This window comes from Oncorhynchus nerka, linkage group LG22 (genome assembly GCF_034236695.1).
Source record: "Oncorhynchus nerka isolate Pitt River linkage group LG22, Oner_Uvic_2.0, whole genome shotgun sequence".
NCBI lineage: Eukaryota > Metazoa > Chordata > Actinopteri > Salmoniformes > Salmonidae > Oncorhynchus > Oncorhynchus nerka.
The window spans coordinates 86012848-86026873 of NC_088417.1; the positions used below are offsets into that span (position 1 = coordinate 86012848).

At 43.6% G+C, this 14026-nt stretch overlaps 1 protein-coding gene across 4 annotated transcripts in view; it reads right to left on the minus strand.

The window, feature by feature from the left end:
- LOC115117190 (kinesin-like protein KIF2A) overlaps window positions 1-4941 on the minus strand; it is a 31747-nt gene extending 26806 nt beyond the window's left edge. For all 4 annotated transcript variants that reach the window (XR_010460581.1, XM_029645654.2, XM_029645655.2 and 1 more), the window contains exons 1-2: window positions 4751-4941; window positions 3210-3304 (exon numbers count right to left, since the gene is read on the minus strand). Coding sequence is in view for 3 of the 4 variants with exons in the window: in XM_029645654.2 (XP_029501514.1) it covers window positions 3210-3304; window positions 4751-4814 (159 nt within the window). In the remaining variant the exon portion in view is untranslated. The remainder of the gene's footprint in view (window positions 1-3209; window positions 3305-4750) is intronic.
- Window positions 4942-14026: the final 9085 nt, after the last annotated feature.

The window sequence follows — 14026 nt, forward strand, 5'->3', positions numbered from 1 at the left end:
TCCATACATAATCTTTCCAGATCCTTGATATCCTTTTTCTGCGCTTATGGCAGCTTCATTAAATAGTACCCGCAAAACACCAGTCTCAACATCAAGAGTGAAGAGGCGACTCCGGGGTGCTGGCCTTCTTCGACATGTGTGTGTCGCCTAGTATGTCATGGGCAGGACAGGCTCTAACCATGGGAATTCCAATCCACCCGTTGTAAAAAGTTCACTATTTGTATTATTTATATTATACAGTCTTTTTGCTAATCTTTATCAAGGGATCCAATAATTCCGAAGCCCACTGTATTGGTGGTGTTGGGTGAAAAAAAGCTGAAGACAAATGTTTGTCTTGTATGGACTAATAAAGTAATCTCGATAACTCAGGAAGACAAGAAAGTCACACTTTTTCGCTTCATGTGCAGTGAGGTTGATTAACCAGTGACATTTAAAAAGAGAAATAGGCTATGTTTTAAAAAAGACGTGTGAAGGAGCTCGCTCACGCGCACACACTGAAGGCTGCACAATGAATCTAATTCACATCGAAATCTAAATATTGACATGTGCAATGTCTATATCGCAAGAGAGCCACACAGCAGCGTGTAACGTCCGTTTTTATAGTTTACTCTGTTTGTTGTCTCTCTCTCTCCCTCTGTGCTCTTGAGGCTGCTTCACACAAAAGCCCCACCCCTGTCAATCGAGCAGTGCAGTTCCTCCTTGCTGTAGGAATCACAGTAAATATACCAAACTTTAGGAACACATTCCTACCATTGAGTTGTCCTCAGAACAACCTCAATTAGTCGGGGCATGAACTCTACAAGGTGCCGAAAGCGTTCCACAGGGACGCTGGCCCATGTCGACTCCAATGCTTCCCACAGTTTTGCCAAGTTGGCTGGATGTCCTTTGGATGGTGGTCCATTCTTAATACACACGGGAAACTGTTGAGCGTGAAAAACTCAGTAGCTTTGCAGTTCTTGACACTAACTGGTGCGCCTGGCACCTACTACCATATCCTGTTCAAAGACACTTAAAATGTTTTGTCTTGCCCTTTCACCCTCTGAATGGCACACATACACAATCCATGTCTCAAGGCTTTAAAAAAACATATTTAACCCATCTTCTCCCCTTCATCTACACTGATTGAAGTGGATTTAATAAGGGACATCACTAACGGATCATAGCTTTCACCACCTGGATTAATCTGGCCAGTCTATGTCATGGAAAGAGCAGGTATTCTTAATGTTTGTATACTCAGTGTAAGTTTACATGCTGTTCTGTCAAATGCAGTCAACAGATTGTTCCAAACAAGACAACTCTGCTTTCCACTTTGCTTCTTAATATAAATCATTTTATTTCTATGATTCCAACAGTTCACCTATCTAAAGAGTTATGATCTATATGTCTAGGCTGTTTACATGTTATCTAGACGTTTGTGACTAACTATTTGTTTTTGTGCCTATATTTACTGACTCTGGTCATACTGACTTGCCTAGTATGAACAACTTGTCGGTCATATTGACTTGCCTAGTATGAACAACTTGTCGGTCATATTGACTTGCCTAGTATGAACAACTTGTCGGTCATATTGACTTGCCTAGTATGAACAACTTGTCGGTCATACTGACTTGCCTAGTATGAACAACTTGTCGGTCATATTGACTTGCCTAGTATGAACAACTTGTCGGTCATATTGACTTGCCTAGTATGAACAACTTGTCGGTCATATTGACTTGCCTAGTATGAACAACTTGTCGGTCATATTGACTTGCCTAGTATGAACAACTTGTCGGTCATATTGACTTGCCTAGTATGAACAACTTGTCGGTCATATTGACTTGCCTAGTATGAACAACTTGTCGGTCATATTGACTTGCCTAGTATGAACAACTTGTCGGTCATATTGACTTGCCTAGTATGAACAACTTGTCGGTCATACTGACTTGACTAGCTAAATAAAGGTTAAATTAAAAATTAAAAAATGAACATTCACCTGGTGTTTTGTGCGTGTTCGTAAATTCATTTGTTACTCTACGCTCTGGCACACTCAGACGAGAGTGTTCTGAAATCGGAGTAGATAGCCAGAGTTAACTTGTGAATGCAAGATATGTTAATTAACCGGATAAGCCGTTCAAGTTCTTGCTAGCTAACAAAATGACACCTGCATCTCTAGCTGTGTAGCCACCAAAAAACTATATGAGGGGAAAACGTCAGTCACTCACCCACTCCTTCAACGACTTGACATCCTCCTAGCAGATAGCTACCTAGTCAACGTTAGGCTCCACGTTTTTAGCTTGCTACATAAATAGATACTCTTGAATGTCATTGTATGCTGTAGTGTTAATATTTCTCTTCAATGGAACTAAGGAGCACAAACCATGAAAAACTGCACCAGAACATTATTCCTCATCTACCAAACTTTACAGTTGGCACTATGCATTCGGGCAGGTAGCGTTCTCCTGGCATCCGCCAAAACCAGATTAGTCCACTGGACTGCCAGACGGTGAAACGTTTCTACTGCTCCACAGTCCAATAGTGGCGAGCTTTACACCCCTCCAACTGACGCTTAGCATTGAGAATGGTAATCTTAGGGTTGTGTGCGGTTGCTCAACCATGGAAACCCACTTCATGAAGCTCCCGACGAACAGTTATTGCGCTGACGTTGCTTCCAGAGGCAGTTTGGAACTCTGTAGAGTGTTGCAACCGAGGACAGATGATTTTCACTTGTCGGTCCCGTTCTGTGAGCTTGTGTGGTCTACCACTTCGCGGCTGAGCCGTTGTTGCTCCTAGACTTTTCCACTTCACAATAACAGCATTTACAGTTGACCTGGGCAGCTCTAGCAGGGCATACATTTGACAAACTGACTTGTTGGAAAGGTGGCATCCTATGACGGTGCCATGTCGAAAGTCACTGAGCTCTTCAGTAAGGCCATTCTATTGCCAATGTTTGTCTATAGAGATTGCATGGCTGCGTGCTCAATTTATATACCTGTTTATATACCTGTCAACAATGGGTGTGGCCGAATCTACTCATTTGAAGAGGTGTCCGCATACTTTGTATATGTAGTGTATTACGATTGTCTGTTTGTTTCATATCTACAAAGTAGTTAAAACGTTGTTAGTTCCACTTTAAGGACATCTATAGTAAAGCTGATTTGCAGTAAATCCTCTTTCTGATACAAGCTGATAGGGGGTCAGACATGAATGCGTAACACACACACACACAGTACCTCTTTCCCTTTCGTGTCTCCATTCTCTATCCACTCCACTGTGACACTCTCGTTGTCTTCATTCAGTGACGTCACCATGGCCTGGTGGATTCGACCTGCAAGATACATGTTATAAACATATAGATAACATCTGTATTGTAGACTACTACAGGCTACAGAATCATAAAATCTTCATTCAGCCATGTGACCACGTCATGATGAATTCGTCCTGGCTGCCATAGACAAGAGAAAACACTTGTAGACTCATACAGTTATACACACTGACTATTGAAATGCAGCCATGACCAAAATACATTAGATCACACTGACCAAAGAGGAGGATGAGACCAGACAGAATCTGCCAGGATGTGCAAGAGGCCTTCAGTGACAGATGTGTCAATATCCCTGGATCTGATTGGTTGTCAAAAGCTTTTATGCATGTCAACATTAGATTGTTTGCTTTTCGTTATGTTACTGTACATGCAAAATGGTTTGTTTCCATAAGGTCACATTCTAAACAGCTACAGCTCTTCTCTTTGCGATGAGTCCAAATTACAACAAACATACAAAAATACAGTCACATACAGTTGCTTGATAAAAAACAGTCATACAGTTGCAGATAATAAAACAATGAAGATATATTCATTGCTGCTGAAACACTAACAGAGCATGTCTTTTGCTAGTCCTTCCCCAGAGCAAGAACAGGCGGGAATTAAATAAATAGCAACCAAACACTTTTCACTTTAGACTAACAAGCCCTACTTTATAAAGTAGTAGCTAGTAGGCTATATTCAGTGGCTACTGCCAGCTACAATACTAGGCTACTATGCGCAATGGGCGTGGTCCTGATGTTTGATTACATTTGTCTACTACTAGCACAGATCCGAGCAAAGACAACAGTCACAAATCATCATCATCATCATTCTGGAGATGCTCTTAGATGTATCCACCATACACCATATCACCCCATAATATCACACCCAGGGAATGAAGTGGATATGATAGGCCATTGTAATCTAATCACAAAGCAATGAAATCAAGATGATCACCCGATATTTGTTCAATGAGAGTGTAAGCTACTGTAATGACAAGCGCATGCATGCTAGAGCTGAACAGTCTACTGTGACTATTCCCACTTTGCCTGTTAGCTAAATGCTATAGCGGATGAATGGAGTATCATTGCCAGCCAGCACGGCCTATAACCGCACAGGTGGATGCATCCTCCCTGCTACTAGCTAGCCGGCTAGCCTTATCCACTAAAGGCTACGTCATTCAGGTAATAACCCATTTGATTGACAGCCGCTATGTCAGACAGGGACGCTATGTCAGACTGTGACGCTATGTCAGACTGTGACGCTATGTCAGACAGGGACATGGCAATAGCGCCGAGCACAGATCTCGATGCCATTGCTACGCTAGTTATCCAACTCAGCATCCTGCCTGCCTAGGCGCTGCCTGGAAGCAACAAAGATGATGTAGCTAACGCGACAGCGCCTCAATGAAAAATGCATCTTCACCCAGCTAGCTAGCTAGCGGTCGACAAGGGGAGATCTCTGTCTTACCATCACTCCGTTTGATTTCCACGTAAATGCCGATTAGAATCTTTCCGAAGACAGCGACGGCCATCCCTCATGTGTGTAGTATGTGTGTGTATGGCTGTAATATGGGTGTGTAGTTGTTCAATTGGAGGGGGACCAAGTTGCGCCGCAGAGAAGAGAAATCGGGAGGAGGTCAGGAGGATAGAGGGAGAGATAGAAGTGCGCACGCGCCAAGACAACCTTCCCTCCGCCAGAACCGAGAAAACGCTAAAAAACCGAAGCATCCAGGAAGCCAGTTGGCTGCTATTTGTGCTTTTGTCTTCTAGCTACAATTATAATATTTATGCAATGTTCTGTTGATGTGCATTTGAGTGAAAAAGCAGCACGCTTACTATATTGCAAGATAAGAGGCTTATGTGGACTTGGCTAATTCTATAAATGCGTATAATTCCCCATTTATAACCAAGGATTGAGAGTATAATAGTCTATAAGTATGTAATATTGTTATTTTAAAGGTTTACAATTTAAATAATTATGATATGCACATATATTATTATATGCATATCGTATATATGCTAAATTGGTCAACATGATTGTTAAATGCTCTGTTTAGATTGTGATATTATTATTGTACTAGGCTAAATGTTAATCTACCCTTGATTTCACATGCACTTTATTATTCTGAAAAACAAATCTGGATGATATTAACTGTGTGCCTCTCCATAGCTGCATCGGAAGAACAGTCTGTCTGCATCTCAATCAGTGATGCAGTTGTCATTACAGACATGGTCGTAGAATGCACCCTTGGGAATCTACAAAGAATCACATTGTAGAAGAAGCAAAACACCAGTGCCACAACTCTGTCATCAAGTTAGTAAAAAGTTGTTTTCTAGATCAAGTTGTTCCCAACCTCACTTATACATTAAGATCTCCACAGAACATTGACTATTGGAATTGATAAGTAAGTACTTATTTTCATCAAGCCCAACAGAAGAGAAAGTTGATTGGGGCCACTATACACTGACTATACAGTATGTTGTGCAGGTTGACGTTTATTGTCATGAGTCTTGTCCTGGAGGCAGAACTGCGCAGAACTGTTAGCCTTAGACCAACTGCAAAGTCAAAATAAGCTAAATTCATGAAAACAAAATGTGCTTTTTGGTTTTAATTCAAGTTTAGGGTTAGGAATTACGGTTTTCAGTGTGGTTAGGGTTAGGTTTAAAATCAGACATTATTACTTTGTGGCTGTGCCAGCTATTGACCACACTGCAGAGCTGTCTCCAGAACAAGATTCAGGACAAGAAACGCTAACCTGCGAGAGGTACAGTCCCATCTTGTCATTCCCACCTTGAACCATACCATGGCAGCAGAGGGCCATCTAGTACGCATCTCTAACATGGGCCCTATTTTAATATTTTATAAACGCATCCTAATCTCACCTATTTGATTGGAAGATTCCGGCAAGGAAGTGAGAACGGAGGGATGTATATTTAACTTTTTAAAACAGGTCCTTCATTTGTATTTCTCATGTGGTATTTTACGTTTCACTTTTTGTTGCTGAAGAAAGGTATAGTTTGGTGAGTTGTTGGATAGTTTTGTGCTGTTCTAAATCTAATACAACTCATTAATATAGGTCAAACACAAGTTAATCCCAGTCAGATATCCATACAGTCAGTCAGAACACGACACACTGTTAGTCACTCTGTGGATGGTGAGGATGATGGTGAGGATGATGATGAGGATGATGATGAGGATGATGATGAGGATGATGGTGAGGATGATGATGAGGATGATGATGCATTCACAGTGTCTCACATATGCAGAGGCATCTGTCAGGAAACTAACAGCAGTAACACTGTCCCTCCTCTACCCAGCCCTGAGCTGCAGCTGTCACTCCTACACAGACAGAACCACAATCCATTCCAAAAGATGAATGAAGCTGCCTGCCTCTCTTCTCTCTCGCTCTCTCTCACGCACGAATGCACGCACGCACACACACATACCCTGCATCTCTCTTCCTGTCAATCCAGAGGGCCCATCCATTCCCCAAGGTGTCGGCCATCGTTGTCTGGCCTATCTGTTTCCCCAGCAACCACGTCCCTTGCTGTCGGCTGTGAGGGACTACCTTCTGTCTGTCTGCTTTGTCTCCTACTGGATTAAGGAGGACATAGTACAGCTTGATGGTGTTTGATGATTGTTCTTTGTTTGTGTGTATAGGGGTGGATGCGTATGGGGAGAGAGACTGTGTGTGTGCGTGTTGGGGGGGATGTGTGTGTGTGTGTGTGTGTGTATGGAGTGTGTGGGTGTATAATATCCAAAATAGACATGATTTTCCCTACGATCAAAGGAAGTACTTAACAAATAGCCCCATTGGCACCAAGTCATATTTATTACATTATCATCGCCATAGAAATACCTCTTCCCCAAACTGATTGGTCAGTCGGACACAGTGACTGAACTGTAAGCCCATAAGCCCAGAACAGCCTGCCATGCATAGGCAATATGGAGATTATTCGCATTATTTTACATACCAATATCTCATGTAATGTAGGCAGCGATCGCTGGGAGTCTATTTTATGATCATGGATAATTCAGGATGCGAGCAGACCGTACATATGGAGATCCTTTGTAGGGGGCTGAGGAGGATTTGGAGATTGCTCAATTCACCCCTCATTCAGCCTCCTCTCCACTCCTCACTCCCCACTGTAATAGCACAGGCCTCGCTTTCAAGCCGTAATAAGGAAATGTTGTATACCGGTACCTCCATCCATCCCTCCAGGGTTGCAGTCATGTCTAAGTCTATGGTCACTAACCCTGGCATGTCCAGTATTGCCATTACCACTGTGCAGCCAAGACTGAGTGAGTGTGTACGCTCTCACAAGCTAAAGCAATGCTTTCTACTTATTTGTCTCCCCCCCTCTCTCTCACAGAATGCCCATCTAAATGAAAGCATGTCAGCCCTGCTTAGGCCTGCGTAGCTCTAATGGTGAATCCTCATTATTAATTTCCTTAGAGACTCTGCTTTTCAACATGGCTGCAACTGTAGAAAGGCCTGCCATGCCGTTCCACTGTCTGTCCATGGTCTGGCATGCAGATAGCTGGCTCCAAGATAACCCGGGCATGTCTTCCTCACTCCACATTCCATGTGTGTGTGTGTGTGTGTGTGCATGCTGTGCCATGGCAGACATCCCAGGACTAATTACCATTGTCATGGAAGTAGATCAGAGCTGGACAGAACAGTCAGGAGGGAGGAGCATTACAACCAACATTCAGTGTTATGTGTTCTTAGTGGACAGTGTGAGCCATAGAAATAGAATGACTACTATGCACATACCGGCCACAGAACCTTGATTACAATGGGAATGTCCATTCTAATGTAGTTCTATGTTGGGAGCAGAGGCAGGGGAACAGATTCTGTGTCTAATGGTTTCTGGCAGCGATGGGCCCTTAGTCCTGTTCACTGGAGCCGCAACATCCCCCCAGGGATACACCGGCTGTTAGAGCTACCCCTCCTCTATATTCTATCACTCTATCGCTCCTGTCCTCCCTTTGTTACACAGGTCATTAAAAAGAAGAAAGTTCTGCATATATCTGATGTACTCTTATAGCTAGACTACATATCCTCTATATCCCCTCAAATTTTTAATAGGAAATGTATTTTCAACCAAACTCTATGGAGTCCAATTTTCAGGGTAGAAGTTCTAAATTGGGATTTATATGTTTTAGTATTTATGTAATCTTGGGAATCACATATGAGTAGTTGAACTGTTTTCTTGTCTTGGGCTAAGGTTTTGCTAGGGTTAGGCTGGGGTGTGGACATCAAGCTAAGGTTAAGGTTTTGACTAGGGTTAGGCTGGGGTGTGGACATGAAGCTAAGGTAAGGGTAGGGGTTAGGGTTTTGGCTAGTTTGGGTTGAGTAGGGGTGTAGACATGAAGCTAGGGTTAGGGTTGTGGTTAGGGTTTTTGGATAGTAGTCTATTAGTACGTTCACCAAGACACAAAGAGGAGAGGGAGGAGGAGAGAGGGTAGGAGGAGAGGTGGGGGGCGAAAAGGAGGAGGAGCGTGAAAGGGGAAACGGGTGAGGAGACCTCTCGGGACAGGATGCATCACTTTGAAGTGCATTCTGGGATAGCTTGCTGCATTCTGGGATAGCAGTGCAGTCAGACGTTCCACATATCCCATATCAGCTACATAAACTATAAACAGTGGTCTCTCGCTCTCTCTCATATAAAATGTTAATTTGACTACTGAGACTTGTCAACTGCTGGAAAATGTATATCTTGTCAGTTGATCTTCCTTGTGTTTCTCAACATGTTACAATCAATTTTTTTGTCTGAGAGGCAGCAAATGTCCTTTATCTTTCAGCCAGAGTGTTCCTGTGTTCTTCATGCCCGGCCTGCCATACTGCTTCTTGTCATTTATTTCAATATGGCCACTTCATGGTTAGATGATAAAGCCATTATCTGAGCTATTCAATATCTGTCACACACCGTCACCATACGGGTAGCAATTAATTTTCTCCCGTGATGATGCAGGAGTCGTCCCCTGAACACAGATGACATTTCTTTGTCAATTTTTATTTGAAAAGATATATTTCACCAAATGGGCGTGCCATTCAGATTGTCACGCAGGGCCACGCTCAGAACCTATGTGAATCTCTGTCAGTGGAGCACAGAGCTGTCACACTAGGAATCAATGAGATGGTGTGATGGTGACAAACTGCTGGGGATGACAGCAAAAAGAGGGGGGACTGGGAGGAAGAGATGTGTGCGAGTAGTGTGTTTGTAGTGGGGAATCTGTCATGAACGTTACCATCACCAGATGCTATTATATTGCCACATTAATTAATTAAGCAGGAAGGCACGAGGGGATGTGGTATATGGACAATATACCACGGCTAAGGGCTGTTCTTAGGCACAACGCATCGCGGAGTGCCTGGATACAGCCCTTAGCCATGGTATATTGGCCATATACCAAAAAAGAACAGGTGCCTTATAGCTATTATAAACTGGTTACCAACATAATTATAACAGTAAAAACAAATGTTTTGTCATACCCGTGGTATAAGATCAGATATACCACAGCTTGCAGCCAATCAGCATTCAGGGCTCGAACCACCCAGTTTATAACATTGAATAGATACAGATATATTGAAGAAATTATTTTGTGTTCAGTCAGCCTGTGAAGGGTTCCAACCAGGTTTCAAAAAAGTTGGGGTGGCAGGTAGCCTAGTGGTTAGAGCGTTGGGCCAGTAACCAGCAGGTAGCCTAGTGGTTAGAGCGTTGGGCCAGTAACCAGCAGGTAGCCTAGTGGTTAGAGCGTTGGGCCAGTAACTAAAAGATCGAATCCCCGAGCTAGATCGATTTCCCGAGCTGACAGGGTAAAAATCTGTCATTCTGCCCCTGAACAAGGCAGTGTTCCTAAGCCATTATTGTAAATAAGAATTTGTTCTTATTTAAATAAAGGTTATAATCAAACTTTATTTCACATCTCTGGTCAAGTTGTCTTAGACTAAAGAGTACTTCTCTCATGCAAAACTCAGTCAAATCAAATCAAATTGTATTTGTCACATGCACCGAATACAACAGACCTTACCATGAAATGCTAACTTACAAGCCCTTAACCAACAATGCAGTTTTAAGAAAATGTTTTTTAAAGTAACACAATAAAATAACAATAACGAAGCCATATACAGGGGATACCGGTACAGAATCGATGTGCGGGTACGGTTAGTCAAGGTCATTTGTACATGTAGGTAGGGGTGAAGTGACTATGCATAGATAATAAACAGTAAGTAGCAGCAGTGTAAAAACAAAGGGGGAGGGTCAATGCAAATAGTCTTGGTGGCCATTTGATCCATTGTTCAGAAGTCTTATGGCTTGGGGGTAGAAGCTGTTAAGGAGCCTTTTAAGGAGCCTTGACTTGGCGCTCTTGTACCTCTTGCCGTGCGGGAGCAGAGAGAACAGTCTGACTTGGGTGACTGGAGTCTTTGACAATTTTTTAGGCCTTCCTCTGACACCGCCTGGTACAGTAGACGATACAATACAGTAGGCCTGTATAACAGATGGGCCAATGAAAACTGTACTGTACTGACACTGCCTGGTATGACGATACAATACAGTAGGCCTGTATACAGATGGGCCAATGAAAACTGTACTGTAGCAAATGGTCCTCTCAGCTGAACAAGATCACATTCTCACATCTTACAGCGGTAGACCGCTTCTTGATCGCCCCCAGATCCTCGGCGAGCATGCATCCACAAAGCTGCTGGGGAGGCGACTGTTTTCTTGATGAGATATGCATGGTGTGTATTCAGCGCAAAATATGTCACCTCCGTCTTACTCCGAACTGCGTTCTTGTGATCTGCCTTTATGAAAAACGTATGTGTTGTTGTGTTAGGAAACTTCAGCACGGCAAACTTCAGACCGATTAAGAAGAAATCAAAGTGCAGACCGTCACTGAGGAATAATTCATTACCTTTTCAAGTGCATTCGGTTGCCACAAACTCACATAACACAGAGAAGCGTCGCTATTGGAGTGTGGAAGAGTCTGTGCTGGCAACGTCACACACATCCCACAGCTCCATGTGCATTATAAGAATCAGGACTCAAACAAAGTTACACTCCTAAGACAAGTCATGATAAATAACACACAGAACCTCAAACTAATGCACCGGGTATGAAAACACATGAATAAAACAATGAAATAGGGAAAAGGGAGCCAACGGCACATCCAACATGAGGTCTATGGGAGGATAGCGGTTACACAACAGTTACAGAGACCTGTGTTTATGATGAAAAAAGCAGAAGTCTGTAATCCAAGTTAAAAGATGATCTTCAAAGAATGACTGACGATCAGACAGAGGGCCGTCAACCCATGGCCTCTCTGTCTCTCTCTGTATTTATGGCTAATGGGCTTCTCAGGGCCTTGTCCTCGGAGTCAGAGAGTCACCCATGAATTACATATACCCAGATTAAAGATGGCCGCCTACTGTAATTAATAACCAACCAGCTCCCTACCTCTCCTCTTAGCAGGACCAGGAAGTGATGAAGTGCACTGAACCATCTGGTGCCACTGACTTCCTGCAGTTGCAGTGCATGACCTATAGAGGATGCTCCTAACCACACTGATTGATTTCCCCACACAAATGCCCACGCACGCACACACACACACACACAGCTCCTCAAAGGTTTTCTACACTACAGAGGGGCCTTTATACCAAGTGAAAAAGTGCTGACCACAGATGTAAATGCAGCACCAGCCATATGGTAAGAAAACAGTAGAATTGAATTGTGAGCCATGGCAAAGTGATAAGGGTTTTCAATCTGTTGCCAATGGCTTGGCAGTTGGCACTGAAATGTTCTGTTTCAGACAAAGCTAGACTATAAATAGTCACACAACAGACACCACTCCTCAGGTAGGCTATGCACACAAGCTATTTCAACATCATCAAGTTCCTTCCTTCCTCTCTCTATCTCTCCCCCCTCCTTCCTGCTCTGTCCGCCTACCCCATATATCTAAATCTCGTCAAGCCCGCTGTGAATATGCACAGCTCATCTTACATGAGATCCATCTATCTCCTGCTATACAACCGTCCCTCCCATTCATTTCCACAGCACATTAAAGAGAATAGAATATCAATCTAACCTGATGACTGTAATCCTATGAATCCACCTATCTCTCCCCAGGCAGTCCCCAAGGAGGAGCATATAGAATCCAGAGAAATATCATTCTAATTATATTATAAATATATGATAGAATGTCTGGAATACTCAGGGAATCTCTCCCTCCTGTACTGTAGATCCAAGGTTGATTTGATGACACTGTGAACAGAGCCCACGGCAGGTGTGCTTGTAGGCATTAGCATGTATGGTTAGCCCTGACAGCACTACCCAAGATGGATATTACAGATAGAGGGAGGAGAGATGGATTTTATTCTACTGAGGATCTCTATTGAGAAAGTATAATGTCCTCTTCATGTGGTGCAGCAGCCATTTTCCAACTCCTCTCTAGCGGAACCAGACACACTCCACAATTGGCATGACAGTTTCTGCTTTTAAATGATTTATAGTTTTAAGTGGTAGGAAGAGACCTGTTGTAGTAAAGTTTACATGAAACCGGGAGAATGTTCTGGACTTTATTCTAGACTATTGCTTGACAAGGGAAGGTTTTGGGGGGGACAGGATTGAGATATTGCAAACGGTCAGTGTTGTTAAATGCAGAAAGGCAGCCAGAGCCATCTACCTTTGAGAGTTTTCTGGTGACTCAGTAGGTAATAAAAAGCAACAGTATGTTACCGGGTATATTGTAGTAGACATTCAGATGTAGGATCTTCTTTTGACCTATATGTTACAGCAGAATAATCCTACAGCAACAGGATTTTAAAATGTTGTCCATAATGTTGCTTGACTGGTGATTAGGTTATTAGCTGGCCAAAAGTAGGCTACATGAAAAGTGAAATACTGTGTGATGAAATTAAGATCCTACATCATGTTGAAGAAATTGCCACAATACGCCACTTCATGCAGAAACCAATGACCTCAGTATATCTCAGTGGAACATCAGTCTTCAGTCTCCCAGGGGACAGCTCCTGTTGATCCAGTCTGCAGGTGAAAAGGTTTCTGACGTGCTGATCTGTTCACTCTGTGTTCATCTATGCTGCTCACGTTTGGGCCCGGGCTCAGCTCAGCTCAGCTAACCCTCCAAAATGTAATCGCTGGCCGGGGCAGGCAGAGAGGTTGTCATGGAAACACAGCCCCCATCCACCATCTTTGATTTGGATTGAGGCCAAGGTTGTGAATATGATTAGCTTCCTCTCCTTTCTTTCCCCCATGTTTTTACCAGTGCTGCTCCTCTCATCGTTGCTCCTCTCCTCGTTGCTCCTCTCCTCGTTGCTCCTCTCCTCGTTGCTCCTCACCTCGTTGCTCCTCACTTCGTTGCTCCTCTCCTCGTTGCTCCTCTCTTCATTGCTCCTCTCATTGTTGCTCCTCTCCTCGTTGCTCCTCTCCTCGTTGCTCCTCTCCTCTCTGCTCCTCTCCTCGTTGCTCCTCTCCTCTCTGCTCCTCTCCTCGTTGCTCCTCGCCTCTCTGCTCCTCTCCTCGTTGCTCCTCTCCTCTCTGCTCCTCTCCTTGTTGCTCCTCTCCTCTCTGCTCCTCTCCTCGTTGCTCCTCTCCTCTCTGCTCCTCTCCTCTCTGCTCCTCTCCTCGTTGCTCCTCTCCTCTCTGCTCCTCTCCTCTCCTCATTGCTCCTCTCCTCGTTGCTCCTCTCCTCTCTGCTCCTCTCCTCTCCTCGTTGCTCCTC